We start from the raw sequence: 24,738 nt of genomic DNA on the forward strand, positions 1-24,738 counted from the left end.
TAAAAAGGGCGCCAGCACCTGCGCTGGCATCAGGGAGCCCGCCCCTCCATGTGATTTGGGGGGTGGTAGCAGCCCAACCGGCACATTATTGTGGGCTGCCGCAAGGAAGATCGCAGCTGCATGGCGGCGCGAGAGCTGCCTTTTTATTCGCCTGGCGACAGGTGCATAAAAATCCAGCCCCATGTGTGAGATGAGATTCTATCAATATGCTGTTGAGAATATCACAGTTGAGTCCGATCCTGCTAAATCAGTACAGACCATTGGCTGAACCTGCAATGTTTCTGGTCTCGAGAGCTCAGTACTACAACCACTGATAGCAAGCATTTACTCAAAAAAGCTATTGGGAAAGAGGCGCCTGAGTACACTGGTCTTCGGTTCAGAGTTTTAATTTGCCATTTCATAGGCAAGGGAATTTCTGAAGTCACTAGTGTGTGTACAGCATATTATTCCCCTCGAAATAGTGTGTATACAGCACAATGTCCCGCCCCCCCCTCCCAACTGCCGTCTGAAATATTATTCAGGGTTGGCGTTTAGATTAGATCAAATCTGAAAGGAAGGAAGCATTTAGCACTCATTGATCAGGTAAAAAGTAGAAAGATAGGACTACTGTGAGGAATATGTAGATTAGATATAGGGAGCTCAAAAAATAAATGAATGACAATCACAGGACAATGGCAAGACTTTCGATAGGTGCATTCAGCAGCATTACCATCGCTGAATTCCCCACCATCAACATCCTGGGGGTACCATTGAGTAGAAACTTAACTGGACCAGCCATATGAACACTTTGGCTACAAGAGCAAGTCAGAGGCTGGGAATTCTGTAGTGGGTAATTCCCCTTCTCTTCCCCCCACCCCTCCAAAGTCTATCCACCATTTGCAAGGCACTTGTCAGGAGTGTGACAGAATATTGCCCACTTGCCTGGATGAATGCAGCTCCAACAATACTCAAGAAGCTTGACACCATCCAGGACAAAGCAGCCCTCTTCATCGGCACTCCACCCACAACCTTAAACATTCACTCCCTCCATCACCGACGCTCAGTAGCAGCAGTGTGAACCATATACAAGATGCACTGCATCAACCCGGCAAGGCTGCTTCGACAGCACCTTCCAATTCTATCGTCTAGAAGAACAAGGGCAGCAAGTCCAAGGGAACACCACTAGACTCCCCTCCAAGTCACACACCATCTTGATTTGGAACGATATCGCCATTCCTTTATTGTTGCTGGATCAAAATCCTGGAGCACCCTTCCTAACAGCACTGTGGATGCAGCAGTTCAAGAGGGTGGCTCACCACCAGTGTTCTCTGTAAGCTGTGCAACTCGAAAGATCCCGCTCAGGCTACACAGAGTTGGCCTTTTTAAGTTTCTGCGCATGCATGGCCGTACAAAAAAATTAAAGGAGCCGTGCACTTAAATAAATCAGCTGTACACTCCCAAAAAAAAATTAGAGGGGACATTGCGCACCAGCACCTTCTGAAGGGCAATTAGTGATGGACAATAAATGCTGGCCTTGCCAGCACTGCCCACATCATGTCAGCCATGGATCAGTGGGTTAACAGTCTTGCCTCCCAGTCAGAAGGTTGTGGGTTCAGTCCCCCTCCAGAGACTTGAGCACAAAACTCCAGACTGATACTTCCAGTTCCGTACTGAAGGGCTGTTACAGTGTTGAAGGTGCTGTTTTTCAGATGAGACGTTAAACTGATACCCTATCTGCTCTCTCAGGGAGGTGTTAAAGATCCAGTGGCACTATTCGAAGAAGAGCAGGGGAATTCTCCCTGGTTTTCTGGCCAGATTTTATCCCTCAACCAACATCATTGTTACAGTGCTGTCTGTGGGAGTTTGCAAATTGGCTGCCAAGTTCCCTACATTACAACAGTGACTATACTTCAGAAGTACTTCATTGGCTGTAAAGTGCTTTGGGATGTCCTGAAGTTGTGAAAGGTTCTATAGAAATGCAAGTCTTTTTTTTTCAGCTCTAGGGTGAATACTGAAAGAATGGGTCAGTGATGTTTGAGATGTATGCACTGCCTCAGCTCAAGTTTGAGAGAAATGAAGGTTCACATCTGTTTCATCTGAAGGGTTTTCTCCTCTTTGCAGCGTTTTGTTGGTGTCCTCACCTACAATGCCTCAGCTTGGGAATCTTCTATCTGGAACACAACCAGGACAGTATGTTGGGCCACAGACTCAGGCACGGGTCCTGTCTCAGTCTGTAGCAGCTTCTCTACCCCAGGTCCGGGTAGTCTCTGCTCAGCAAGGCTTAGCGTCCAGTGCACACCAAGCCTCTGTGGTACAGCAAGTCCAACAACACCAGCATCAGATCCGGCTCCCCACCGTCACTGCGTCTGCTCACACTAAGGTGCTACCTCAGGTAAAGAACAAAAACGCAGTCTGCGGTACACTGCGATTTATAGACATGTTGACTTGGAGAATGCAACTATTCTAAAATGAAATTCCTTTCATCTACTTTGGGATTGTTGACATTGCATTGTGTGTATCCATTGAATATGGGGTTTATGTTTATAGAGTTAGAAATTACAGCAGAAGCGGAGTCCATTCAGCCTTTTATAGCTGCACCAGTGCTCACTGTTGAACTGTTGCTTTCAACCCAATTCCCTGCTCTTCCCCCTTTTTTTATTGATACTTTTCAAATATTTATCCAATTCTGTTTTAAAGAATGCTCTAACCTCTACCTCAGTAGCCTGATGTTGTGATGTACTCTCTGTTCTAACAATTCACTGTAAAAGAAAAAAAGTTTCTTTTAACTTCTGCCCTTCATTCTTCCAGTGAGAATCCACATTCTCTGCCGCCCTTGTTACAGATTCGCTGACTAGTGGAAATAATATTTTACTGTTTATCTTCGAAAAACCTTTCATTAATTTAGAAGACTTCTGTCAGGTTCCTATTAGCCTTCATTGTTCCAGAAAAATAAATTGTCACGCCTTAATTCATAACTCTAACCTCTCAATACTGACATCATTCTAGTGAAACAAAAACAGACGATTCTAGAAATAAAAGCAAAATACTGCGGATGCTGGAAATCTGAAATAAAAACAAGAAATGCTGGAACCACTCAGCAGGTCTGGCAGCATCTGTGGAAAGAGTTCCGAAGAAGGGTCACTGACCCGAAACGTTAACTCTGCTTCTCTTTCCACAGATGCTGCCAGACCTGCTGAGTGGTTCCAGCATTTCTTGATTCTAGAAATAATCTGGCAGCATCTGTGGAAAGAAAAACTTTATTGCAAAGGGATTAGAGTATAAGAATATGGTCATCTGGTTACAATTGTACAGGGCTTTGGTGAGACCAAACTGTGTGCTGTGCGCAGTTTTGGTCTCCTTATTTAAGGAAAGATATACTTGCATTGGAGGCAGTATAGCAAAAGTTCACTTGATTAGGTCCAGGGTTAAGAGGATTGACCTATTATGAGGCTGTGTAAATTGGGCCTATACTCTGGAGTTCAGAAGAATAGAGGTGATTTCATTGAAACGTACAAGATTCTGAAGGGGTTTGACAGGATAGACACTGAGAGGTTGTTACACCTGGCTGGGAAATCTAGGACATGGGGAAACAGTCTCAGGATAAGGGGTCGATCATTTAGAACTGAGATGAGAAGAAATTTCTTCACTCAGGGAGTTGTGAATCTTGGAATTCTCTACCCCAGAGGCTTGTGGATTCTCCAGCATTGAGCATATTTAAGGCTGAGATAGACAGATTTTTGGTCTCTCATGGAATAAAAGGGTATGGGGAACAGGCAGGAAAGTGAAGTTGAGGCAGAAGATCAGCAATGATCGTACTGAATGGTGGAACAGGATCAAGGGGCCATTTGGTCTACTTCTGCTCCCATTTCTTATGTTCTTACACAGAGTGAATCTTCACTGATCCCTTTCCAAGGCACTAATATCCTTCTTATAATGGAAGCCCAGAACTGCACACAACAAATTCAGTATCACTTCCTTGCATGTAAATTTGGTGACACTGTGTATAAAATCGAGAATCCTTTTTGCTTTTTTTACACTTATACCTCTTCTACCTGCACTTCCACCATTAGGGATGTCTGTTTTTGTGTTCCTACATTTCTCTGTTCCTCTCCTTTCCTGTTCAGGCTGTACTTCTTCTGACTCTGTTTTTCCCAAGATGAAATATTTCCTCTTTCTCTACTTTGAACTGTATCTGCCATCTCTTTGCCCACTCCACAAAACTATCTGAGTCCTCCTGCAATTTTTTTCAATCTTCTCACAATCTGTCATGCTCCATAATTTGGTATCAGCAGCAAACTGTAATATAATTTCTCTTGTATCTATGTCCAAATTCCTTATATGAATGAAATTCCCTATATAAATGGAAGAATGCGTGTTAAATTCCATAAAGCTTGTTGTGGAAGGATAATGCTGGAGCCTATCTTTACTCAGTTTCAAGTTTATCGTGCAGAGTAAAACGGATGACAAACAAATAGCTCCTCACTCAAATCCTCAACTAGTCTTAGTAAGTGTCCCAAGAACAAACAAAGAACAGTACAGCACAGGAACAGGCCATTCGGCCCTCCAAGCCTGCGCCGATCTTGATGCCTGCCTAAACTAACACCTTCTGCACTTCTGGGGCCCATATCCCTCTATTCCCATCCTATTCATATATTTGTCAAGATGTCTCTTAAATGTCGCTATCGTATCTGCTTCCACCACCTCCCCTGGCAGCAAGTTCCAGGCACTCACCACCCTCTGTGTAAAAAAAACTTGCCTCGCACATCCCCTCTAAACTTTGCCCCTCGCACCTTAAACCTATGTCCCCTAGTAACTGACACTTCCACCCTGGGAAAAAGCTTCTGACTATCCACTCTGTCCATGCCGCTCATAACTTTGTAAACCTCTATCATGTCGCCCCTCCACCTCCGTCGTTCCAGTGAAAACAATCTGAGTTTTTCCAACCTCTCCTCATAGCTAATGCCCTCCAGACCAGGCAGCATCCTGGTAAACCTCCTCTGTACCCTCTCCAAAGCCTCCATGTCCTTCTGGTAGTGTGGCGACCAGAATTGCACGCAATATTCTAAGTATGGCCTAACTAAGGTTCTGTACAGCTGCAACATGACTTGCCAATTTTTATACTCTATGCCCTGACCGATGAAGGCAAGCATGCCGTATGCCTTCTTGACTACCTTATCCACCTGCGTTGCCACTTTCAGTGACCTGTGGACCTGTACGCCCAGATCTCTCTGCCTGTCAATACTCCTAAGGGTTCTGCCATTTACTGTATACCTCCCACCTGCATTAGACCTTCCAAAATGCATTACATCATTTGTCCGGATTAAACTCCATCTGCCATTTCTCCGCCCAAGTCTCCAACCGATCTATATCCTGCTGTATCCTCTGACAATCCTCATCATTATCCGCAACTCCACCAACTTTTGTGTCGTCCGCAAACTTACTAATCAGACCAGCTACATCTTCCTCCAAATCATTTATATATACTACAAACAGCAAAGGTCCCAGCACTGATCCCTGCGGAACACCACTAGTCACATCCCTCCATTCAGAAAAACACCCATCCACTCCTCATAAGTGCTCAAGTAAGACCCCATTTAACACCCTCTGCCTGCATGTAATTATACAATTGATACACAATTAACATGCCATGTGGTCCTTGGGCACACCACTACCCACATTCTGCTATCCCAAGGAACATCCATTTACCTCCTGCTTTTTCTTCCCTCTCCTAGTGGCTATATTCTTGCTAGTATCTTGTACTTCAATTTCTTTAGCAGGTTGAGTGTATGTTGAGAAATGGACAGGAAGCTCTCTCTGAATATATTGTGTACCATCTAATACAAGTAAATATTGAACTGCCAATACACGGGATTGGAATTCTGTGCATTGCTGATTGGACATCTCAATGAGTAGATTGTTGGAAATACTGGAAATGAGTGACTCAATGTGTTTTGACTTGATTTCTAAACTATAGCAATGTCTTTGGGGAGAAATGTACCAATGAATAGAAACAGGTACAGAATTAGAGTGTCCAATACTAATCTTATTTTAAACTGCACAGGACTGAGTGGGCTACTTCAGCTTAGAATTGTCTTGGAGGTGTGAGTGTATTTAGAGTTGGATGTAATTAAAATTGTTCATCTCGCTGAAAGAGTTTCACAAATGAGACATGGGTTTTTTGATTCTGTAATAACTTCTTCTTGCAGTCTATTTTGACAGTCCCAGTGAAGGCTCAGTCGGGTGCCAGTACTGTCCACATCCAGCAGAGCTCTGCAAAAGCAAATCTGACAATGGCTGGAATCAGCACAGCTTCCAAAACAGTGTCCAGTACACTCAACGGTACTGCATCCAGCTCTGCCAGCACAATCATACAGAGCGTAGCTGGACAAAGCATCATGAGGCAGGTGGGCACAAGAAGAGAGGACCTTTGCTTGTATTGGGTGGGAGGCGGAAGGGCGTGGTCGGGTTGTTTACTAGTGACATTGCTGGCCATTGGATTCTTCCTCCTTGCTGTGTGTTCCACTGAGTGAAGCCAGTGCTTAGAATGCAGCATTAGGCCTGCGGAGAGTTTTCAACTCCCCCTTCTCAGATATCCATGCACACTTCATTGACTGCCTTCGGTTCTTTCCTCCCATCAGCAGTATTAGTCACTATTGCTCCTTTGGAGGATAAAAGTCATGATGCAGAGATATCCTCATACTAGAATGTTGTGAGACTTAAATCTGCTACCTAAGATTGTGTCTGAGTCCCATCCAACTGCAGAGATTGTAGAGGAAGGGGAAGTGTTTTATTGGAGAGCTCATTGACTTTAAGCCCCCTGGTTTTTCTGTTGCCTAACTTCTACTTTTGTTCAATGAACAATCTGCGTTGTTTCCCACGTTGCACATGGTGACATCTCATCGCTCTAAACCACATATGGTACTAATCCCATTGCCCTCAGGACACAGAGGCAAGAACAACTGCTCATCTCCATTTAATGGATAGGGCTGCAGACTGCATGCAGTAAACTGCAGTTCTAGTTATCTGATTGGATCGCTTGAGCTACCCATTCCAGGCCAGGCACATGATTGCATTTCCTGCTCCTGCTTGTTTTGGTGTCTGGTCCTTTCTTTGTGCAGTTCCAGATCGCTCAGTGAATTGCTGCTGCATTGTGAGAGGTGTGTGGGTGTTTTATAAAATAACTGAAATATTAGCTGCGAAACAGACTTTAGATTAACAGTCCTCATTTTTCCAGGCTTTTGGCAGGGCTAAGGTCCCTGTTTTCAGGTCTGAATATTGAATTCGGGTTGTTACTGAGAATTGTAAATAAATACCTGCAGTAATTGATTGAAGAATATTTTTGTCTAGGTTGCTATTGCAGGCCAGCTTGGGATGAAAACCCAGTCTAGCACTGGGATCCCGCTCACAGCAACAAACATCCGGATCCAGGGCAAAGATGTTCTGCGACTGGCACCATCCTCAATCACCACTGACTCCAAAGGCCAGACGGTGCTTCGCATTACACAGGACATGATGGCGACGCTGACAAAAGCACCAGTCACCACTGTGAAACTCACCTCAGACATGCTCGCGGGCAAAGGCATTTCAGCCACTCTACATGTCTCCCCAGCCATGCAGCCAACAGACTCCATAGTGAAGACCTCCACCAGCACCGCTTCTTCCACCACCTCTACAGTGGTCAAGGTTACACCAGACTTAAAAGTAACAGAGGCGACCAGCACTGCCATCCGGCTGATGCCGGCACTGGGTGTAACTGTAGCTGACCAGAAGGGTAAAGCCAGTGCTCCTGTCTCTTCAACAGACACCAAGCCGGCAGCTACCATCCGGATAATGCCTGGACTTGGGGTCATTCCCAAATCGGGACAGGCCATTGCTGTGGCAACCTCCAGCAAACTGTTCACAGCTGCCGGTACAATGACTTCAGCTGCAGTAACTCTGTCAACAGCAGGATCAAAGGCAATCACTAAAGTAACTCCAACGGCTGGGCTGCCAATCTCCATAGCAACAGGTACAACCACAATGAGGCAGGTTCCTGTGAGTGCAACTGTGGTATCCACGACACAGGCGGTAAGTTTAAACCCTGTCCCATTCATTCTCAGTAATTATGTTCTTCTCTGGGCATTGTCCACACCAAGTATTTGGGGAGGCCCATCAGCAGCAATAGCCCAAAACCATGGCAGCACATATTCTACATGATTTGGGTCTCGTATATGTCCATCCAAGTCCCATTCACCTATCTGTGCTCTCTGACCTACATTTGGGGTACTAGTTGAGCAGCGTCTTGATTTTAAAACTCTCACCCTTGTTTTCACATCTCTGCATGACCTCTTCCCCTCCCTATCTCTGTAACCTCCTCCAGTTTCTCCATTCCTCCATATCTCTGTAACCTCCTCCAGTTCCTCCATTCCTCTGTATCTCTGTAACCTCCTCCAGTCCTCCTGAGATATCTGCATTCCTTCAATTCTGGTCTCTTACACATCCCCAATTTTAATCACTTCACCATTGGTGGCCGTGCCTTCAGCTGCCTGGGCCCTAAGCTCTGGAATTCCCTCTTTATACCTCTCCACCTCAACCTACTTCTTTGACCATGCTCTCATTACCTGTCCTATATATCCTTTTGTGACTTGGTCTTAAATATTGTTTGATAATGCTCCTGTGAAGGTCATTTTATTATGTTAAAAGCTGCTATTTAAGTGCAATTTGTTGTCATGTCTGATCATGTGTATTCAGATTTGGTTTAGCATAACAAAGTGTTTAAAGTGTCATCAGTAGGACAGCACCTCCAATAGTGTTACTCACTCTGTACTGAAGTGTCAGACTGAATCATGTTTTTTAGTTCTGGAGCGATGCAGGAAAGTATTGCAAATGGGCATTGGACAGGTGCTGGCTCACAGAACGAGGAAGAAATAAGCAGACCTTCCCTGATAACTGGAGATCAGTTCATTTCGATAATTTTCTGGCCTCTCTGGCTTGTCAGAAAGGTGATAATTTAGGGCACCAGCTGCCAGTGAAGTGCAAGGGGCTGATTGCCCAGTCATGGGGAATATTCTGATGTCGGATGTATGGGTAGGGGGCACTGGACACAGTGACAGAGGGGTTTGGGGGCACAGTGGGTCTAGGTTTTGGGCCACAATGGCGGGGGGGGGGGTGGTGATCTAGGGGTTTGGGGGTACAGTGGGTCTAGGTTTTGGGCCACAATGGCAGGGGGGTGGTGGTCTAGGGGTTTGGGTCACAGTGGGGCTAGTTTTTGGGCCACAATGGCAGGAGGGGGTCTAGGGGTTTGGGGGCACAGTGGCAGAGTAGAATCTCTGGGTAGAATAGAACTTCTGCCACAACAAGCAGGAGCTTGGCAGGATGCGAATCTGCACAGTTTGCACCAAGGTTACGGTGGGAGTTTGAGAGAACTGTAAGGAAGTTTTGCCACGGAGTTTCCAACAGCATGCTAAGTCAGAATCTGATATCAGTCTTTCAAATGTCTTTGATTGTAGGCTGGAATGAGGACTAATTTAAACTTTCACTATGCTGTGTGATATGTTCAGTATTTAAATGACTTTTTAAATTTGAATAGTTAGATATTCAAAATTCAGGAATGCTCCAGTACGATTTTCTGGGATATGAAAGGACCTGTTCTGTTCAAATCTGAGTGTTCTCAGAGAAGGAACCTATTGGTCGGAAAAAGAAAAGTCAGTTTGAATTTTCAAGAGAGTATTTAGATTAATTTGGACTCCCACAGTGATTGAAAATTCTAGGAATAGAAACACTTATTTAAAATTAGCTTCTTATTTTGTCCACTCTCAGTTAGGTGGAAAGATGTCTCTCATAAATAACTATTATGTCTCTTATTTATATGTGTGTTCATCTTTTACACAGTCAGTTTGATATTTAAACTTAAAATGAAGTCTGATGTGATGCTTTACTGGAGTGATCCAGTAGCTGTTAGCAGACAGGGTTTGTTGTTTATTTGCAAGCATGTTCCCAAAAGCTTACCTTAATCTCAAGGCAGTAATAGTCTTTCTCTAAGGTGTAGGGAGTTGAAATTTACCATGAATGTGATCTACGATACAAATGCCAAAATAATCACAGGTAAGGGAGTCAAAAAAAAAAGAAATTTCGCAATTTTACCATTCAGGTGAGATAGTGTGACTTCTGACTATTTTTGAATAGTCTTAATGCTTGACTTACAAATAAAATAGCTTGGTTCTGAAAACAAGTGTCCATAAGTTTTGTGTCCTGACCAATATTTATCCCTCAACCAACATTACAAAAACAGATGATCTCGTCATTATCACATTGCTGCCTGTGGGAGCTTGCGAGGCTGAATTTAATGATTCTGGTGGCGGGCTTGGAAATGGGTGCTGTTCCCATCTATCACATGGGCGGCTGACCCACTGCGATCACATGGCGGGCAGCCAGTTTGCATAGTGGAGATGCAGCCCTCCCCCTAAATCACGCGGCGGGGGTGGGATACAAGGTGTCGATTACGGCGTCAGATGACTCCATTGCAGGTGCGAGTGCCACATTTTAAAAGCCTGCCAACCCTGCATTCGCTCCTGCCTTAGAGATATTGTCAGCTTTATGCAGCTGAAAACATTGCTGGACTAGTTCCTGGAGCCCCCATCCTCCCGAGGAGGACAGCACAAAATGGCCAAGGCAAGACACGGAAAGGCCCCATGTTTCAGATTCAGATTCTTCTCCTGGCTGCAAGGAAAAGGCAGGAGTTTCCCTTCCCCATCGTTGGCAAGAAAAGAGGTCCTCCAGCCTGACCAAGCAAGCCTGGGTGAAGATGCAGAGGAGGTCAGTAGCAATGGGTCACTCAGCGGACATGGGTTCAGTGCTGAAAGGGGGTCAACGTTCGGCCAAGGTGAGTGCTCCATACCACTCTCCTTTTTGGGGATTGCATGTGAATACGTGGGAGGGTGTGCAACACGGGGGAGGTGGCATTACCATGGTGATGGCAGAGGGTATTACTTTATTTTGACAGAAGCACGGCTACATCCTAGCTACAGGCCACCTTACTTCATAGCTCACCCCCATTAACTCCCCTGACAGTGTGTATCAGCATGAGATACGTCAGATCCCCCAGTACAAGACAAGGGGCTATCAGTAGCAGAACTGTCATGTTGATCTCTCTGCCAATTTTTACTATCTACATCCTTCCCCTTGCAGGACAAGAGGGCCCACAACAGGAGGGAGACAGCTTGGACTGGCGGAGGAGTTCCAGATCTGAGTCGTCTCACTGCTGCTGAGGAAGAGGCCTTGGAACTGACCGGGACCCAGGGTGGCCGCACAATCTCAGATGGAGAGACTGGAGTCACTGCACAAGAGAGTGAGGATTGGCTTCAATGGACATATTCATCACTTTTGGAGACCCACATCACATCTGTTTGGCATGACCGAGATCTGCACATCATAACCCACTCACGTTTGTCTTCTCTCATACAGGTCGACGTGCACAGGAGACTGCAGCTACAGGGGAACAGCCATCAACCTCTGAGGAGGCGGACCATTCAGAGGATGCAATGTCCCATAACTCTTCACCTTCCATCAGCGCAGATACTTTCACCACAGTGGGTAACCACTCGGTTGTAGAATCAGGGTCACAAGCTGGTGAGAGCACCACACACGCATCTGAGCAGCTGGCTGAGGCTGAGACAGCCGAGGACTGTAGGTGGCCAGCGCAAGCTGAGCCTCAGGCTCTTGGGTCAACAGCACAGGGCATGCTGGAGCTGCAGCGAGAGGTAAGGCAACATCTGGCGGAGATGCCAGAGGCCATGCACAGTCATGAGCAGGTGATGGAGGAGTCCGTCCATGCCATGAGTACTGCCATGTCTCAGTCATGTTGAGTGCATGGTTTCCTCCATTGAGAGGTTGGCACCCCTCATGGAGAATCAGATCTAACGGGCCAGTCAGTGGTTGACAGAGATGTGCGCAGACCTGCATACCATTGCATTTTCCATGAGCTCTGCAGCAGTGGCAAAGAGAGAGAAGGAGCAGGAGCCTGGAGACATCTCCCGCTCCTCGACCTTCTCTAGTGAGCAGGGAGGTTCAAGTGAGCCCTGAAAGGGAGGAGGAGAGGATGATCTCCAAAGTTAGGGGCTCCCCTCAGGGCTCTCCGGGTGTGGACACCAGTTCCTCAGTCCCTTTGCCAGCTTCAGCAGCCGCGATGCCTGAGGAGAGTCCAGCGCCAGTGCAGGACACTCTCAGGCAGCTGGGGCCCTCCAGGCCTCAGGTCAAAGTCATCACAGGCCAAGGACAGCCTGATCAGCAGCCTGCCTCCAGCCCAGCTCCCGTCATAGGGATCACACCGCATAGGAGCGCTCGAAAACATATGAAGATCACCTAGCTATACTTGGGGACCCACGGATGTAAGAAATAATGTATTGATTCATTAAAAGCTCTTTTGTGCCATTCATTAGTGATTATTGTCAGAAAGCCATTTTCCATTATGCCTCAGCTGTGAGCTGCTTACTTCCCCTCCCTCCCCCCGCCACCCCAGTGCAATGACAGTGTGACCACAGCCCTCATTACCAAGGGCACTAGCACACATTTCAGTTGGTCTAATGTCAGAACACAAATGGAAAGGACGCGACAGACTACACGACAGGTGTTTTTCTGAATGGAGGGATGTGACCAGTGGTGTTCCGCAGGGATCAGTGCTGGGACCTTTGCTGTTTGTAGTATATATAAATGATTTGGAGGAAGATGTAGCTGGTCTGATTAGTAAGTCTGCGGACGACACAAAAGTTGGTGGAGTTGCGGATAATGATGAGGATTGTCAGAGGATACAGCAGGATATAGATCGGTTGGGGACTTGGACGGAGAAATGGCAGATGGAGTTTAATCCGGACAAATGTGAGGTAATGCATTTTGGAAGGTCTAATGTAGGTGGGAGGTATACAGTAAATGGCAGAACCCTTAGGAGTATTGACAGGCAGAGAGATCTGGACGTACAGGTCCACAGGTCACTGAAAGTGGCAACGCAGGTGGATGAGGTAGTCAAGAAGGCATACGGCATGCTTGCCTTCATCGGTCGGGGCATAGAGTATAAAAATTGGCAAGTCATGTTGCAGCTGTACAGAACCTTAGTTAGGCCACACTTAGAATATTGCGTGCAATTCTGGTCGCCACACTACCAGAAGGACGTGGAGGCTTTGGAGAGGGTACAGAGGAGGTTTACCAGGATGTTGCCTGGTCTGGAGGGCATTAGCTATGAGGAGAGGTTGGAAAAACTCGGATTGTTTTCACTGGAACGACGGAGGTGGAGGGGCGACATGATAGAGGTTTACAAAGTCATGAGCGGCATGGACAGAGTGGATAGTCAGAAGCTTTTTCCCAGGGTGGAAGAGTCAGTTACTAGGGGACATAGGTTTAAGGTGCGAGGGGCAAAGTTTAGAGGGGATGTGCGAGGCAAGTGTTTTACACAGAGGGTGGTGAGTGCCTGGAACTTGCTGCCAGGGGAGGTGGTGGAAGCAGATACGATAGCGACGTTTAAGAGACATCTTGACAAATACATGAATAGGAAGGGAATGGAGGGATATGGGCCCCGGAAGTGCAGAAGGTGTTAGTTTAGGCGGCATCAAGATCGGCACAGGCTTGGAGGGCCGAATGGCCTGTTCCAGTGCTGTACTGTTCTTTGTTCTTTGTACATGCATTGAGGTGAATCTTTATAGGATTCTCTGTGAGTGGACATCAGGGTGGCTGCAAGTCGATGATTATGAGATTGTCTCTTGCCTGCTTGGCATGTCACTCAATCTGCCTGGCTTCCGCCGCAAGTTCTTCACCATCCATTGCTGCCTGCCCTCTCCCTCCTGTGCGTTCTCCTCGTTGGTGGAGGTGTGTCACTCAGGCATCTCCATCATTTATGGCCTTCCCCACCACCCACCCCACCCCCTCCCCCCGCAATCCTCTGCTCCCTGCAGTGCTAGATTGTGCAGAGCACAGCAGACCACCACGATAAACAAAACCCTCGCTGTGACATACTGCAGGGCTCCACCAGATTGATCTAGGCAGCGGAATCTCATCTTCAGCCTAATAGCCTGCTCGATGGTCACTCGGGTGGAGCCGTGACAAGTGTTGTACCTCTCCTGCGCTGCATTGTGAGGATTCCTCACAGGCGTCAATAGCCATGTCTTCAGTGGGTAGTGCTTGTCCCCGAGAATCCATATCTGTAGGCGAGCAGGGGGCCTGAAAAGCTGTGGCACCTGGGATTGTCGAAGTATGTAGGTGTCGTGGCTGCTTCCTGGGAAGCGGGCATACATCTGCAGGAAATGATTGGTCACAGAGCAGTTGTACGTTGATTGAATGGAAGCCCTGCCTGTTGATGAAGGCAGCTGGCTATCTCACCTTGCACCCAGGGAAAACTAGTGATCGTCCTGCACCTATTGGCCCTCTCTGCCCGACTGTCAGGGTCGGTCCGGTAGAGCGCACAGCTGTCGTCTTGAACAAGGCATTGATCACCTCCTTATGGGTTTCTGCCTGGCAGACCCAGGAAGGGTCCAGATGCGTAAAAGTTCTGTGCCACTGTGATCTTCATGGCCATTGCATAGGGTGACCCCCTAAATCCCAGAGGTCACAACCCGTCCTGCAGCAGGGCGCATAAGTTGATGGCGGCCTCCCTGGAGAGGCCCCTCCACTGTCTCTGTGCTGGCAGTCTGCTTCGCTGACATTGCCGCTCAGACATTAGGAGGTAGCTGATACGAGTCCGGTATACTCTGGTTCAGGTGGGCCCTTCTTGGCATAGCTGGCTACTGCTGCTCTTGTGGAGCTTCACGGACAAGCACAGCAACCTCTTGGTTCTCCCTTTGTCGGAGGCGCTGCATCATGCCCCAGGGGCCCAAAAAGACAGGGTTTATGAGACCCATGCCAGGTGATGTGTGGACCTGCAGATCACTGTTGATGCAGAGACAGACCTGCCTTGGCAACTGAGCTTTTGACAGTTCTCTCAGCAGGGTCCCTGATGGCTCTCAGAGTCCAACCTTGCTGATGGGCGACGCTTTCTTCCAGCAGTATGAGCGGCCAAACATATCAGGCAGCAGTTTGGTAACCCAATACATCCCACACAAAACCCTTATAGAGCCCCCCGAGACCACGAACCCCCTTGCGGAGCACAGAGAAAAAACAGGCCGACATTGGACTCTGAAACTCCCTCTTCCCCTGCACAGAAATGCTCAGGGCTGCCTCCCCGTCGTGGCACTGAAACCTGTTGCCTCGGTGCCACCAGGTTTTAATGGTCGTGAACCCGAAGGCATACGAGTGCCGCCCACTATCCACTAAATCAAGAGCCAACCATTAAATCGAGGATAGTTAGCTTTAAATGCATTTAAAAAAGAATTTAAAATAGCTTCCCATTGGGGCGGCAATACCGCCACAGTCCTTTCCCACCACTGACAAAATCTGGAACCGATACCACAAAGCCAGATTTGTGGGCGGACGGGTCCAATACAAATCTCTGTTTCCACCCCGCCCCTCCCCCCTGCCACCATTCCCACCTTAAATGGCGGCATTAAATTCTGCCTCGTGCAAATTGGTTGCTGCATTTCCTACATTGCAGCAATCCCTACACTTCAAAAGTAATTCATTGGCTGTAAAGTGCTTTGGGACCATTTAGTTGTGAGAGGCACACTTATAAATGGAAGTCTTTAATTTGATGCTGCTAAATGGAGAGGTGGTTAAGCTCTCTCTTGTTGGGGATGGTCATTGTCTGACACTTGTGTGATGTGATTGTTGCTTGCAATGCCTGTCCTTAGTCAGCCAGCTCGGTGGGACTGCCCTCTCTTGGTTTCATTTTTCTCTATCCAGTTGTATGTAGAGCATCTCGAACAATGGATTTTCCTCCCACTTCCATACTGTTAACCCTGGGAGACCCCAATGGTCTGTTACTGTTCCCCACTTCTTTCTCATCTATATGCAACCCGTTGGCGATGTCACCTACTGATTTGGGGTCAGGTTTCACGTGCACTGACGACACCTAGCCATATCTCTCCCTCACCTCTTTCGACCCCTCCACTGTCTCTGTGCTGGCAGTCTGCTTCTCTGACATTCAGTGCTTGATGAACCACAGTCTTCTCCAATTAAACATTGGGGAGATTAAAAATATTTTATCTCCCACCACAGACTTTTCACCCTTGCCATTGCTTGCATCCACGGACATTGTTTCAGATTGCTGAAAACCTTGAAGCCCATATATTTTCTATTACAAAAAACACCTAATTCAAAATCCATAATATTGTCTCTGCCGTTACCTCAGCCCATCTGCAGTTGAAACCCTCATCCATGTTTGTGTCACTTCCAGACTCAACTACTTCAGTGCTCTCCTTGATGACCTCCCATCTCCCAACCCACATAAACTGCAGCCCATCCAAAGCCATGCTGCCTGTATCCTATCCTGTTCCACCATCACCCTTGTACTCACTGACCAACATTGGCTTCCGGTACCTCTGGGAGGACTGGGAGAGACTGTATCAGGAGGTTGTATATAATAGGCTCTGGGAATGTTGTGGGAATATAGTAGGTTTGATAAATAGCTGAATCTGTGAGGGACTGTGTACTGGGTTTTCTATAAAGCATCATCTGGCAATAACGCTATCAGGGCGAGTATATAGTTTGAAATGAAGTAACTGTGTGCGATTTGAATACAACGCAGTATGGGAATGACTGACCTGCGCTTGTACATAGCAGGGTTGAGGAATGACTGTACAAAGCATACTGTTCCACTGACGGCTGTTACTCCCTTTGGCTCATGTGCTTATTCAGGTGAGCTATGTCCCAATGTTTGAGGAAGATATTACCTCCAGTAAGTAATCCTGAATGTATTATAGCAGCTGGAAGCATGTTAGTGGTGATGAACTAATGATTTGTTTCTGATTTCTTTCTGCAGACCAAGCTGCCTGCTACAATCACTGTGCCTTTATCAGTACTGAACCAGCCACTTAAAGGAAAAGGGGTGATGGCAGGACCAATAATCAAGGGCAACCTTGGGGCAAAGTAAGTAATACTTGGGATGAAGTGGGTAGATTCAGTAATTTAAAAAAAATTCATTCATGGGATATGAGCGTCGCTGGCTAGGCCAAAATTTATTGCCAATTCCTAATTGCCCGTGAGAAGGTGGTGGTGAGCCGCCTTTTTGAACTGCTACAGTCCATCTGGTGTAGGTACACCCACAGTGCTGTTAGGAAAGGAGTTCCAGAATTTTCAACAGCGATATAGTTCCAAGTCAAGATCGTGTGTGGCTTGGAGAGGAACTTGCAGATGCTTATTTTCCCATGCATCTGCTTTCCTTATTCTTCTAGGTGGTCGAGGTCACGGGTTTGGTTTGGAAGGTGCTGTTGAAGGAGGCTTGTCAAGTTGCTGCAGTGCGTCTTGTAGGTGTTACACATTGCTACGACTGTGCGCCGGTGGTGGAGGGAGTGAATGTTTAAGGCAATGGATGGATTGCCTGCTGGCTGCTTTGTCCTGGATGATGTCGAGCTTCTTGAGTGTTGGAGCTGCACTCATCCAGGCAAGTGGAGAGTAGTCCATCACATTCCTAACTTGTAGATGGTGGAAAGGCTTTGCGAGTCAGGAGGTGAGTTACTTGAAGCAGAATTCCCTGCTCTTGTAGCATTTATATGGCTACTCCAGTTCAGTTTCTGGTCAATAGTAACCTCCAAGGGTGTTGATGGTGGGGGATTCAACAATGGTGATGCTGTTGAATGTCAAAGGGAAATGGTTAGATTCTCTCTTGTTGATGGTGGTCATTGCCTGGCACTTGTGTAGCGCAAATGTTATTTGCCACTTATCAGCCCAAACCTGAATGTTGCTGCATGCAGAAATGGACTGCTTCAGTATCTGAAGAGTTGCGAATGCTGCTGAACATTCTGTAATCATCAATGAACATCCCCACTTCTGACCTTATGATGGAGGGAAGGTCATTGATGAAGCCGCTGAAGATGGTTGGGCCTAGGACACTACCCTAAGGAACTCCTGCAGTGATGTCCTGAGGCTGAGATGATTGGCCTTCAATAACCACAACTTTGTACTAGGTATGATTCCAACTGGTGGAGAGTTTTCCTCTGATTCCCATTGACTTCAATTTTGCTAGGGCTCCTTGATGCCACACTTGATCAAATGCTGCCTTGATATCAAGGGCAGTCACTCTCGCTTCACCTCTTGAATTCAGCTCTTTTGTCCATGCTTGGACCAAGGCTGTAAAGAAGTTGGAGCTGAGAGGAACCCAAACCGAGTGTCAGTGAGCAGGTTATTGCTGAGCAAGTGCTGCTGGATAGTACTGTCAACGACCCCTTCCATCACTTTGCTGATGATTGAGAGTAGATTGATAGGGCATTAATTGGCTGGATTAGATTTGTCCTGCTTTTTGTGGACAGGAACTACCTGGGCAAATTTCTACATTGTCAGATGGATAGTAGTGTTGTAGCTGTACTGGAACAGCTTGGCTAAAGGCGCGGCTAGTTCTGAAGCACAGGTCCTTCCACCAATGGGAGCACTTTTCCCTTATGACCCCTCATGATTTTGAATACCTCTATCAAATCTCCTCTCGGCCTTCTCTTCAAAGAAAATAGTCCCAACTTCTCTATCTAGGTAACATATGTTCCTCATCCCTGAAACTATTCTCATGAATTTTTTCTGCACTCTCTCCAATGCTTTCACATCTTTCCTAAAGTGTGGCATCCAGAACTGGACGCAGTACTCCAGTTGAAGCTGAACCAGTGTTCTATGCGAGTTTAACACAACTTCCTTGCTTTTGTACTCTATGCCCCTATTAATAATGCCTAAGATACTGTATGCTTTATTAACCATTCTCTCAACCTGTTCTACCACCTTCAATGATTTATGCACATATTCACCCAGGTCCCTCTGCTCCTGCACCGCTTTAGAATTGAACCCTTTATTTTATATTTTTTCCTACCAAAATGAATCACTTCAGACTTCTCTGCGTTAAATTACATCTGCCACTTGTCTGCTCATTCCACCAACCTGTCTATATCTTTTTGAAGTTCTGCACTATCCTTCTCACAGTTCACAATGCTTCCAAGTTTTGTATCATCCAAAAAGTTTTAAATTGTGCTCTGTACACCAAAGTGTAGGTCATTAATATATCAGGAAGAGCAAAGGTCCTGACACTGACCTCTGGGAGACTCCACTACAAACCTTCCTTCATTCTGAAAAACATCCATTATCCACTACTCTATAATAAAAGCAAAATACTGTGGATGCTGGAGATCTGAAATCAAAACAGAAAGTGCTAGAAATACTCAGTTGGTCTGGCAGCATCGCTGGAGAGAGAAGCAGAGTTAATGTTTCAGGTCTGTGACCTTTCATCAGAAAATCTGAGGCTTCTATATTCAGCCTGGTTCCTGGTTGTATTGTCCACCTGACATCTGTCATAAGCACACTTCTTTTTCTTCCTCTTAATGTCGACCTTTTTCATCATCCGGGGAGATCTAGATTTGTTTGCCCTACCTTTCCCCTTCATGGGAATATGCCTTGACTGCGCAAACTATCTCTTCTTTAAAAGCAGCCTGTTGTTTATTTACCGTTTAGCTTGCCAACCTTTGATTACAATTTATCTGGGTCAAATCTATTGAAGTTGCGTTTCTCCCAGTTAGTCATTCTTGCTCTAGATTGTTCCTCGTGCTTTTCCTTAGCCAACCTAAACCTTATGTTACAATGGTCACCGTCCCCTAAATGTTCCCCGACTGACACTTGATCCACTTGACCCACCTCATTCCCAAAAAACAGGTCTAACAGTGCCTCTTTTCTCGTTAGACTGGAAACATACTGCTGTAGAAAATTCCTGAACACACTCGAGGAACTCTTGCCCATTTCTGCTCTTTGCACTACTACTATCCTAAATGTCAAAGTGTTTGGGAAAGAGTTCTGGGAGTGAGGTCCTCACCAGCTCTAAGTTGCCATTGCAGAGCAGCAATCGATAAAAGTAAACTGAATGCAGAGCCAATGCAGTGCAGTACGTGTCTGAGGTCATTGTCTTGAAGCTGCTCTGTGCTCAGACCAGGCGAGGGCTGCTGGTATAACACTATCCCTACAAATCAGAAGAATCATTATCAGTCTCTGTTGCATTAGGCAAACTGGAGCTAAAAGAGTTAAATTATGAGGGCAAGTTGCATACTCTAGGCTTGTAATTCCTTCAATATAGAGGATTAAGGGTTTATCTAATTTTATGTGTTGGGAAAACTTTGAGAACCAAAGTGATTCCTGACAACGCAGCCGGCCATGGACTTCGTCAGACTGCGCCAAGCTGCGCACATGTGCAAACGGGCTCCTTCTCTCTGTGCGTGCGTGGCATTCTGCATTGCCAGGACTGGTTGGCGCATGCGTGGGAAAGTGGGGAGAGAGTGGGGGAGGGAAGCGGGGAGATAGCACCCCCCTCGCCACCCCCCCCCCACCCCCCCACCCCCGGCCACTGCCTGCAGGCCGCTTGTCCCCCCGCCTGCTCGCTCCCCGCTACCCCCCGCCCGGCCCCTTTAGTCCTGGCAGCTGCCCGAATGTCGCAGACTGTGACGTTTTAGTGGAACAGGCTACATTTGCATTTGTGCTAGTACAGCACCACCTAGTGGTTGCACTGTCAGCAAATGCAGCCTTTAGAAACAATAATCTGGGACAAGAGTTAATGAAAGACAACATGGATTTATTAAAGGCAAATCATGCTTAATTGATTTGATTTAATTTTTTGATGAGGTAACAGAGAGGGTTGATGATGGTACTGCAGTTGATGTAGTGTATATGGAGTTCCAAAAGGTGTTTGTTAAAGTACCACATAATAGGCTTGTCAGTAAAGTCAAAGTCCATGGAATAGAATGGACAGTGGCAGCTTGGATACAACATGGGCTGAATAACAAGAAACTGTAGCAGGAAACGGTTGTTTTTCGGACTGGAGGAAGGTGTACAGTGGAACATAGGAGCAGGAGTAGGCCATTCAACCCGTCAAGCTTGCTCTGCCATTCAATTAGATCATGGCTGATCATTACCTCGGCACCACTTTCCCCACACTATCCCCATATCCCTTGATGTCATTAGTATCCAGATATCTATTGATTTCTGCCTTGAACACGCTGAATGATTGAGCTTCCACAGCCCTCTGAGGTAGAGAATTCCAGTGATTCACCACCCTCTGAGCGAAGAAATTCCTCCTCATCTCAGAATTAAATGGCCTACCCCTTATTTTGAGACTGTGTCCCTGGTTCTAGATTCATCAGCCAGGGGAAACATTCTATCTACATCCACCCTGTCACCCCCTGTAATAAATTTGTAAGTTTCAATGAGATCACCTTTTAGTCATTCTTGGTTGTTTTTTATATTCTGTCCAATCTTCTGACCTGCCACCCATCTTGGCGCAATTATATGCTTTTTCTTTACTTTTGATTCTATCTTTAACTTTTTCAGTTAACCATGGATGGTGGGTCCTCCCCTTGGAATTTTTCTTTCTTGTTGGAATGTATCTATGCAATGTATCCTGAAATGGCTCCTTAAGTGGCCGCCACTCTCTATTGACCTATCCCTTAACCTAATTTGCCAGTTCACTTTTGTAACCTTACAACTAAAATCCCTCATCCCTGGAATCATTCTGGTAAACCTCAAGGACCCTCACTTCCTTCCTGAAGTGTGGTGAACAAAACTGGATGCAGTACTCCAGTTGGGGCTAATCTAGAGCTTTATGAAGGTTCAGCATGACTTCCTTGCTTTTGTACTCAATGTCTCTCTTTCTGAAGCCCAAGATTCCATATGCTTTGCTAACAACTCTCTCACTATGTCCTGCCACCTTCAAAGATTGATACACATGCCCTCCCAGGTTCCTCAGTTCCTGCACCCTTTTTAAAACTGTGCCGTTAAGTATGTATTGCCCCTCCCTATTCCTTCTGCCAAAATGCATCACCTCACACCTGTCAGTATTAAATTCCGTCAGTCACCTGTCTGTCCATTCTGCTAGCCTATCTGTGTCCTGTTGCAAGCGCTTCGTATCATCCTCACTGCTTGCCACACCTCCAAGTTTGGTGTCATCGGCAAAGTTTGAGATTCTACTCTGTATTCCAAGATCCAAGTCATTTATATATGGCAAAAAAGCAGTGGGCCTAGCACTGGCCCTTGAAGCACGCCACTGTCTACCATCCTTCAGTCTGAAAAACAGCCATTTACCATGACTTGCTATTTTCTGTCCTGGAGCCAATTTTTAACCCAGTTGATCTCTGACCCTCCTATTCCATGAGCCTCAGTTTTGTTAACCAGCCTTTTATGTGGTACTTTATCAAATGCTTTCTTAAAATCCATATAGACAACATCCACTGCATCCCCTTCATCCCCTTCATCAACCTTCTCTGTTACTTCATCAAAAAATTCAGTTGGATTAAGTCAAGCATGATCTCCCTTTTCAAGTGTCTGTCGATTTTTATTCCCCCTGGTTATTGTTTCAAAAACCTTATCCACCACTAACTGGCCTGCAGTTGCTCGGAATGGCCTTGCACCCTTTCTTGAATAAGGATGTCACATTTGCCACTCTCCAACCCTCTGGCATCCCCCCGTATCCAGGGAAGATTGGAAGGTTATGGCAAGCCCTTCCGCTATCTCCAACTCCACTTCCTTTCACAACCTGGGATGCAAACCATCTAGACTAGGTGACTTATGTACCCTAAGCATAGCCAGCCTTTTTAGTGCCTGCCCTCTCTCGATTTTTACCCAATCCATTGCCTCTACTCTCGCTGCTTCTACAATATTTTGTCAGATTCCTCTTCCAGAAGGTGTTGAGTAGACAAGTGAACTATTCCTGAAGGGAGAGAGCCTTCTGGAGTAATGGGGAAACTTACATTTGTTTTTATCAAAGTTCTGAAAATGTATTGGTTTCTCAATGAATTTTATCTCTTTCTAGTATCAGTGGACTTGGCAGAAACATCATTCTAACGACCATGCCAGCAGGGACCAAACTAATCACCGGGAACAAGCCTGTCAGCTTTGTTACAGCACAGCAACTCCAGCAGCTCCAGCAGCAAGGCCAAGCCACACAGGTAAAAGGGAAGAATGGGAGGGATCAGGGAATGGGCAGGGATTGGAGACAGGGAAAATGGTGGAGCCATCCTTTGGTGTTTGTGTGTGCTAGGTATTAGTCACTAAGAAAAAAAAAGAAACCAGTGGTGGTTGAAAGGTCAAGGTAAATAAGTTGTGTCCATCATTATTTGACACATGTTGTTTGATTTTCCCTCTTTTGGTACTTTGATTTTGTGTTCTTAAGCTGACTGCTTTATTAAATAATAATCCCCTCGCGCTCCACCACTGATACTGATGGGATTCTCAGGGGAACACCCTGTGTGACGTGTTTGGTAGAGGCTCTGAGGAGGGATGACTGGCAAGTCGAACTCTTGAGAGGCTGTCTGTACGAATGGACTGGCAATGCTGGTACCCTCACCCTCGCATCTGCAGAGTAGTGAACATTTCCCCTTTTAGTTAACAATGTAGAGGTGCCCGCACCAAAGGAAGCAGACAGCAGATCTCTACACCCTGAGATAGCTGAATACCTAATGTCAAATGTTTCCTCAGTTGCTTAAGTTTTAACCCTAATAAAACTCCTGATGGTTTTCCCAAATAACAGTCTGTGAGGATTTGCCCCCAATAACAGTCCCTGAGGATTTACCCCCAGTAACAGTCCCTGCGGGTTTACCCCCAATAACAGTCTGTGAAGGTTTGCCCTCAGTAACAGTCCATGCGGATTTACCCCCAGTAACAGTCCGTGAGGATTTGCTCCATAGACCTGCCCTAATATTCTGTCTGTCTCATTTCTTATATTCAGGTGAGGATCCAGCACTTACCAGCTCAGCAGCTTCACCAAGGAACAGTCATCAGCTCCACCAAACCTATCTCCACTGTTGTTGTGACAACTGCACCATCAGTGAAGCAGCCACAGGACCTGTAATTATTGGAGCAGGAGGGTCAGACATGAGTGCCAGGAGGGATTTATTTATTACCCAGATCTTCAACTGTCTGCTCATTGTTACATGATTTTGCATTTCATTGGTGGCTGTGCCCAATGATTGGGGCCCTGCTCCCTCTCTCCCCTCATGTACTGATTCCAAGTGTACTCTACTTCAACCTATGAAACTATGTCATTACAAACCTGTACAGTAAATGCAATAAAACAGCTTCTGAGTCATGTACATTTTGTACTGGGAATCCTTTCTGACTGACAGGGCTCCAGTATGTGTACAGTGAAGACAGACCGACACTTTGTTACCCATGCCTGAAGATCCCCAATCAGAAGGCAGTCTGTGTCAGGTTTGCTGATCTCTGGTACTGCAGTGGACGTCCTGCAATCAGTCAGGGCCCTCGGTGCTGTGTGAAATATCAGCTTCTGTTCCTGATCACAGGTGGGTTTGTGCGTGTGTGAAGACAAGATTGGACATTGTAACACCACTGTCTGACAATGGGTGTTTAAGTGAGGTGCCTTAACTGGGGCCACGTGACTGTTCCCCTGTGAGAGGCAGTATCTTCAGGACAGGGGGAAACATCCTGCTCAGCAGTTTGCGAGGTCCTGTGTATATGCAGTGCTGTGTATACAGTGATGTTTGCATTGCTTTGTATTGAAGCATGTTTACAGTGCTGAATGTACATGTGGTGATTTGAATCATAGAATGGTCACGGCACTGTTACAATCCCGTTAGGGACTGTTAACTTTTAAAAAAAGAGTGTCAAATTCCCAGTTATTTCTGAAAGAATTATGCCACAAGGTTTCACGTCTTAAACAAGACCTTTACTGTACAA

The 24,738-nt window shown here is 46.3% G+C and overlaps 1 protein-coding gene across 3 annotated transcripts in view; it reads left to right on the top strand.

The window, feature by feature from the left end:
* nfrkb (nuclear factor related to kappaB binding protein) overlaps positions 1 to 24,126 on the top strand; it is an 87,388-nt gene extending 63,262 nt beyond the window's left edge. For all 3 annotated transcript variants that reach the window (XM_068053763.1, XM_068053764.1, XM_068053765.1), the window contains exons 21-26: positions 2,101 to 2,371; positions 6,186 to 6,383; positions 7,327 to 8,046; positions 16,856 to 16,962; positions 22,856 to 22,991; positions 23,771 to 24,126. In XM_068053763.1, the coding sequence (XP_067909864.1) occupies positions 2,101 to 2,371; positions 6,186 to 6,383; positions 7,327 to 8,046; positions 16,856 to 16,962; positions 22,856 to 22,991; positions 23,771 to 23,893 (1,555 nt within the window). In that variant the 3' untranslated portion in view covers positions 23,894 to 24,126. The remainder of the gene's footprint in view (positions 1 to 2,100; positions 2,372 to 6,185; positions 6,384 to 7,326; positions 8,047 to 16,855; positions 16,963 to 22,855; positions 22,992 to 23,770) is intronic.
* Positions 24,127 to 24,738: the final 612 nt, after the last annotated feature.

Source organism: Heterodontus francisci, chromosome 22 (genome assembly GCF_036365525.1).
Source record: "Heterodontus francisci isolate sHetFra1 chromosome 22, sHetFra1.hap1, whole genome shotgun sequence".
Lineage (NCBI taxonomy): Eukaryota > Metazoa > Chordata > Chondrichthyes > Heterodontiformes > Heterodontidae > Heterodontus > Heterodontus francisci.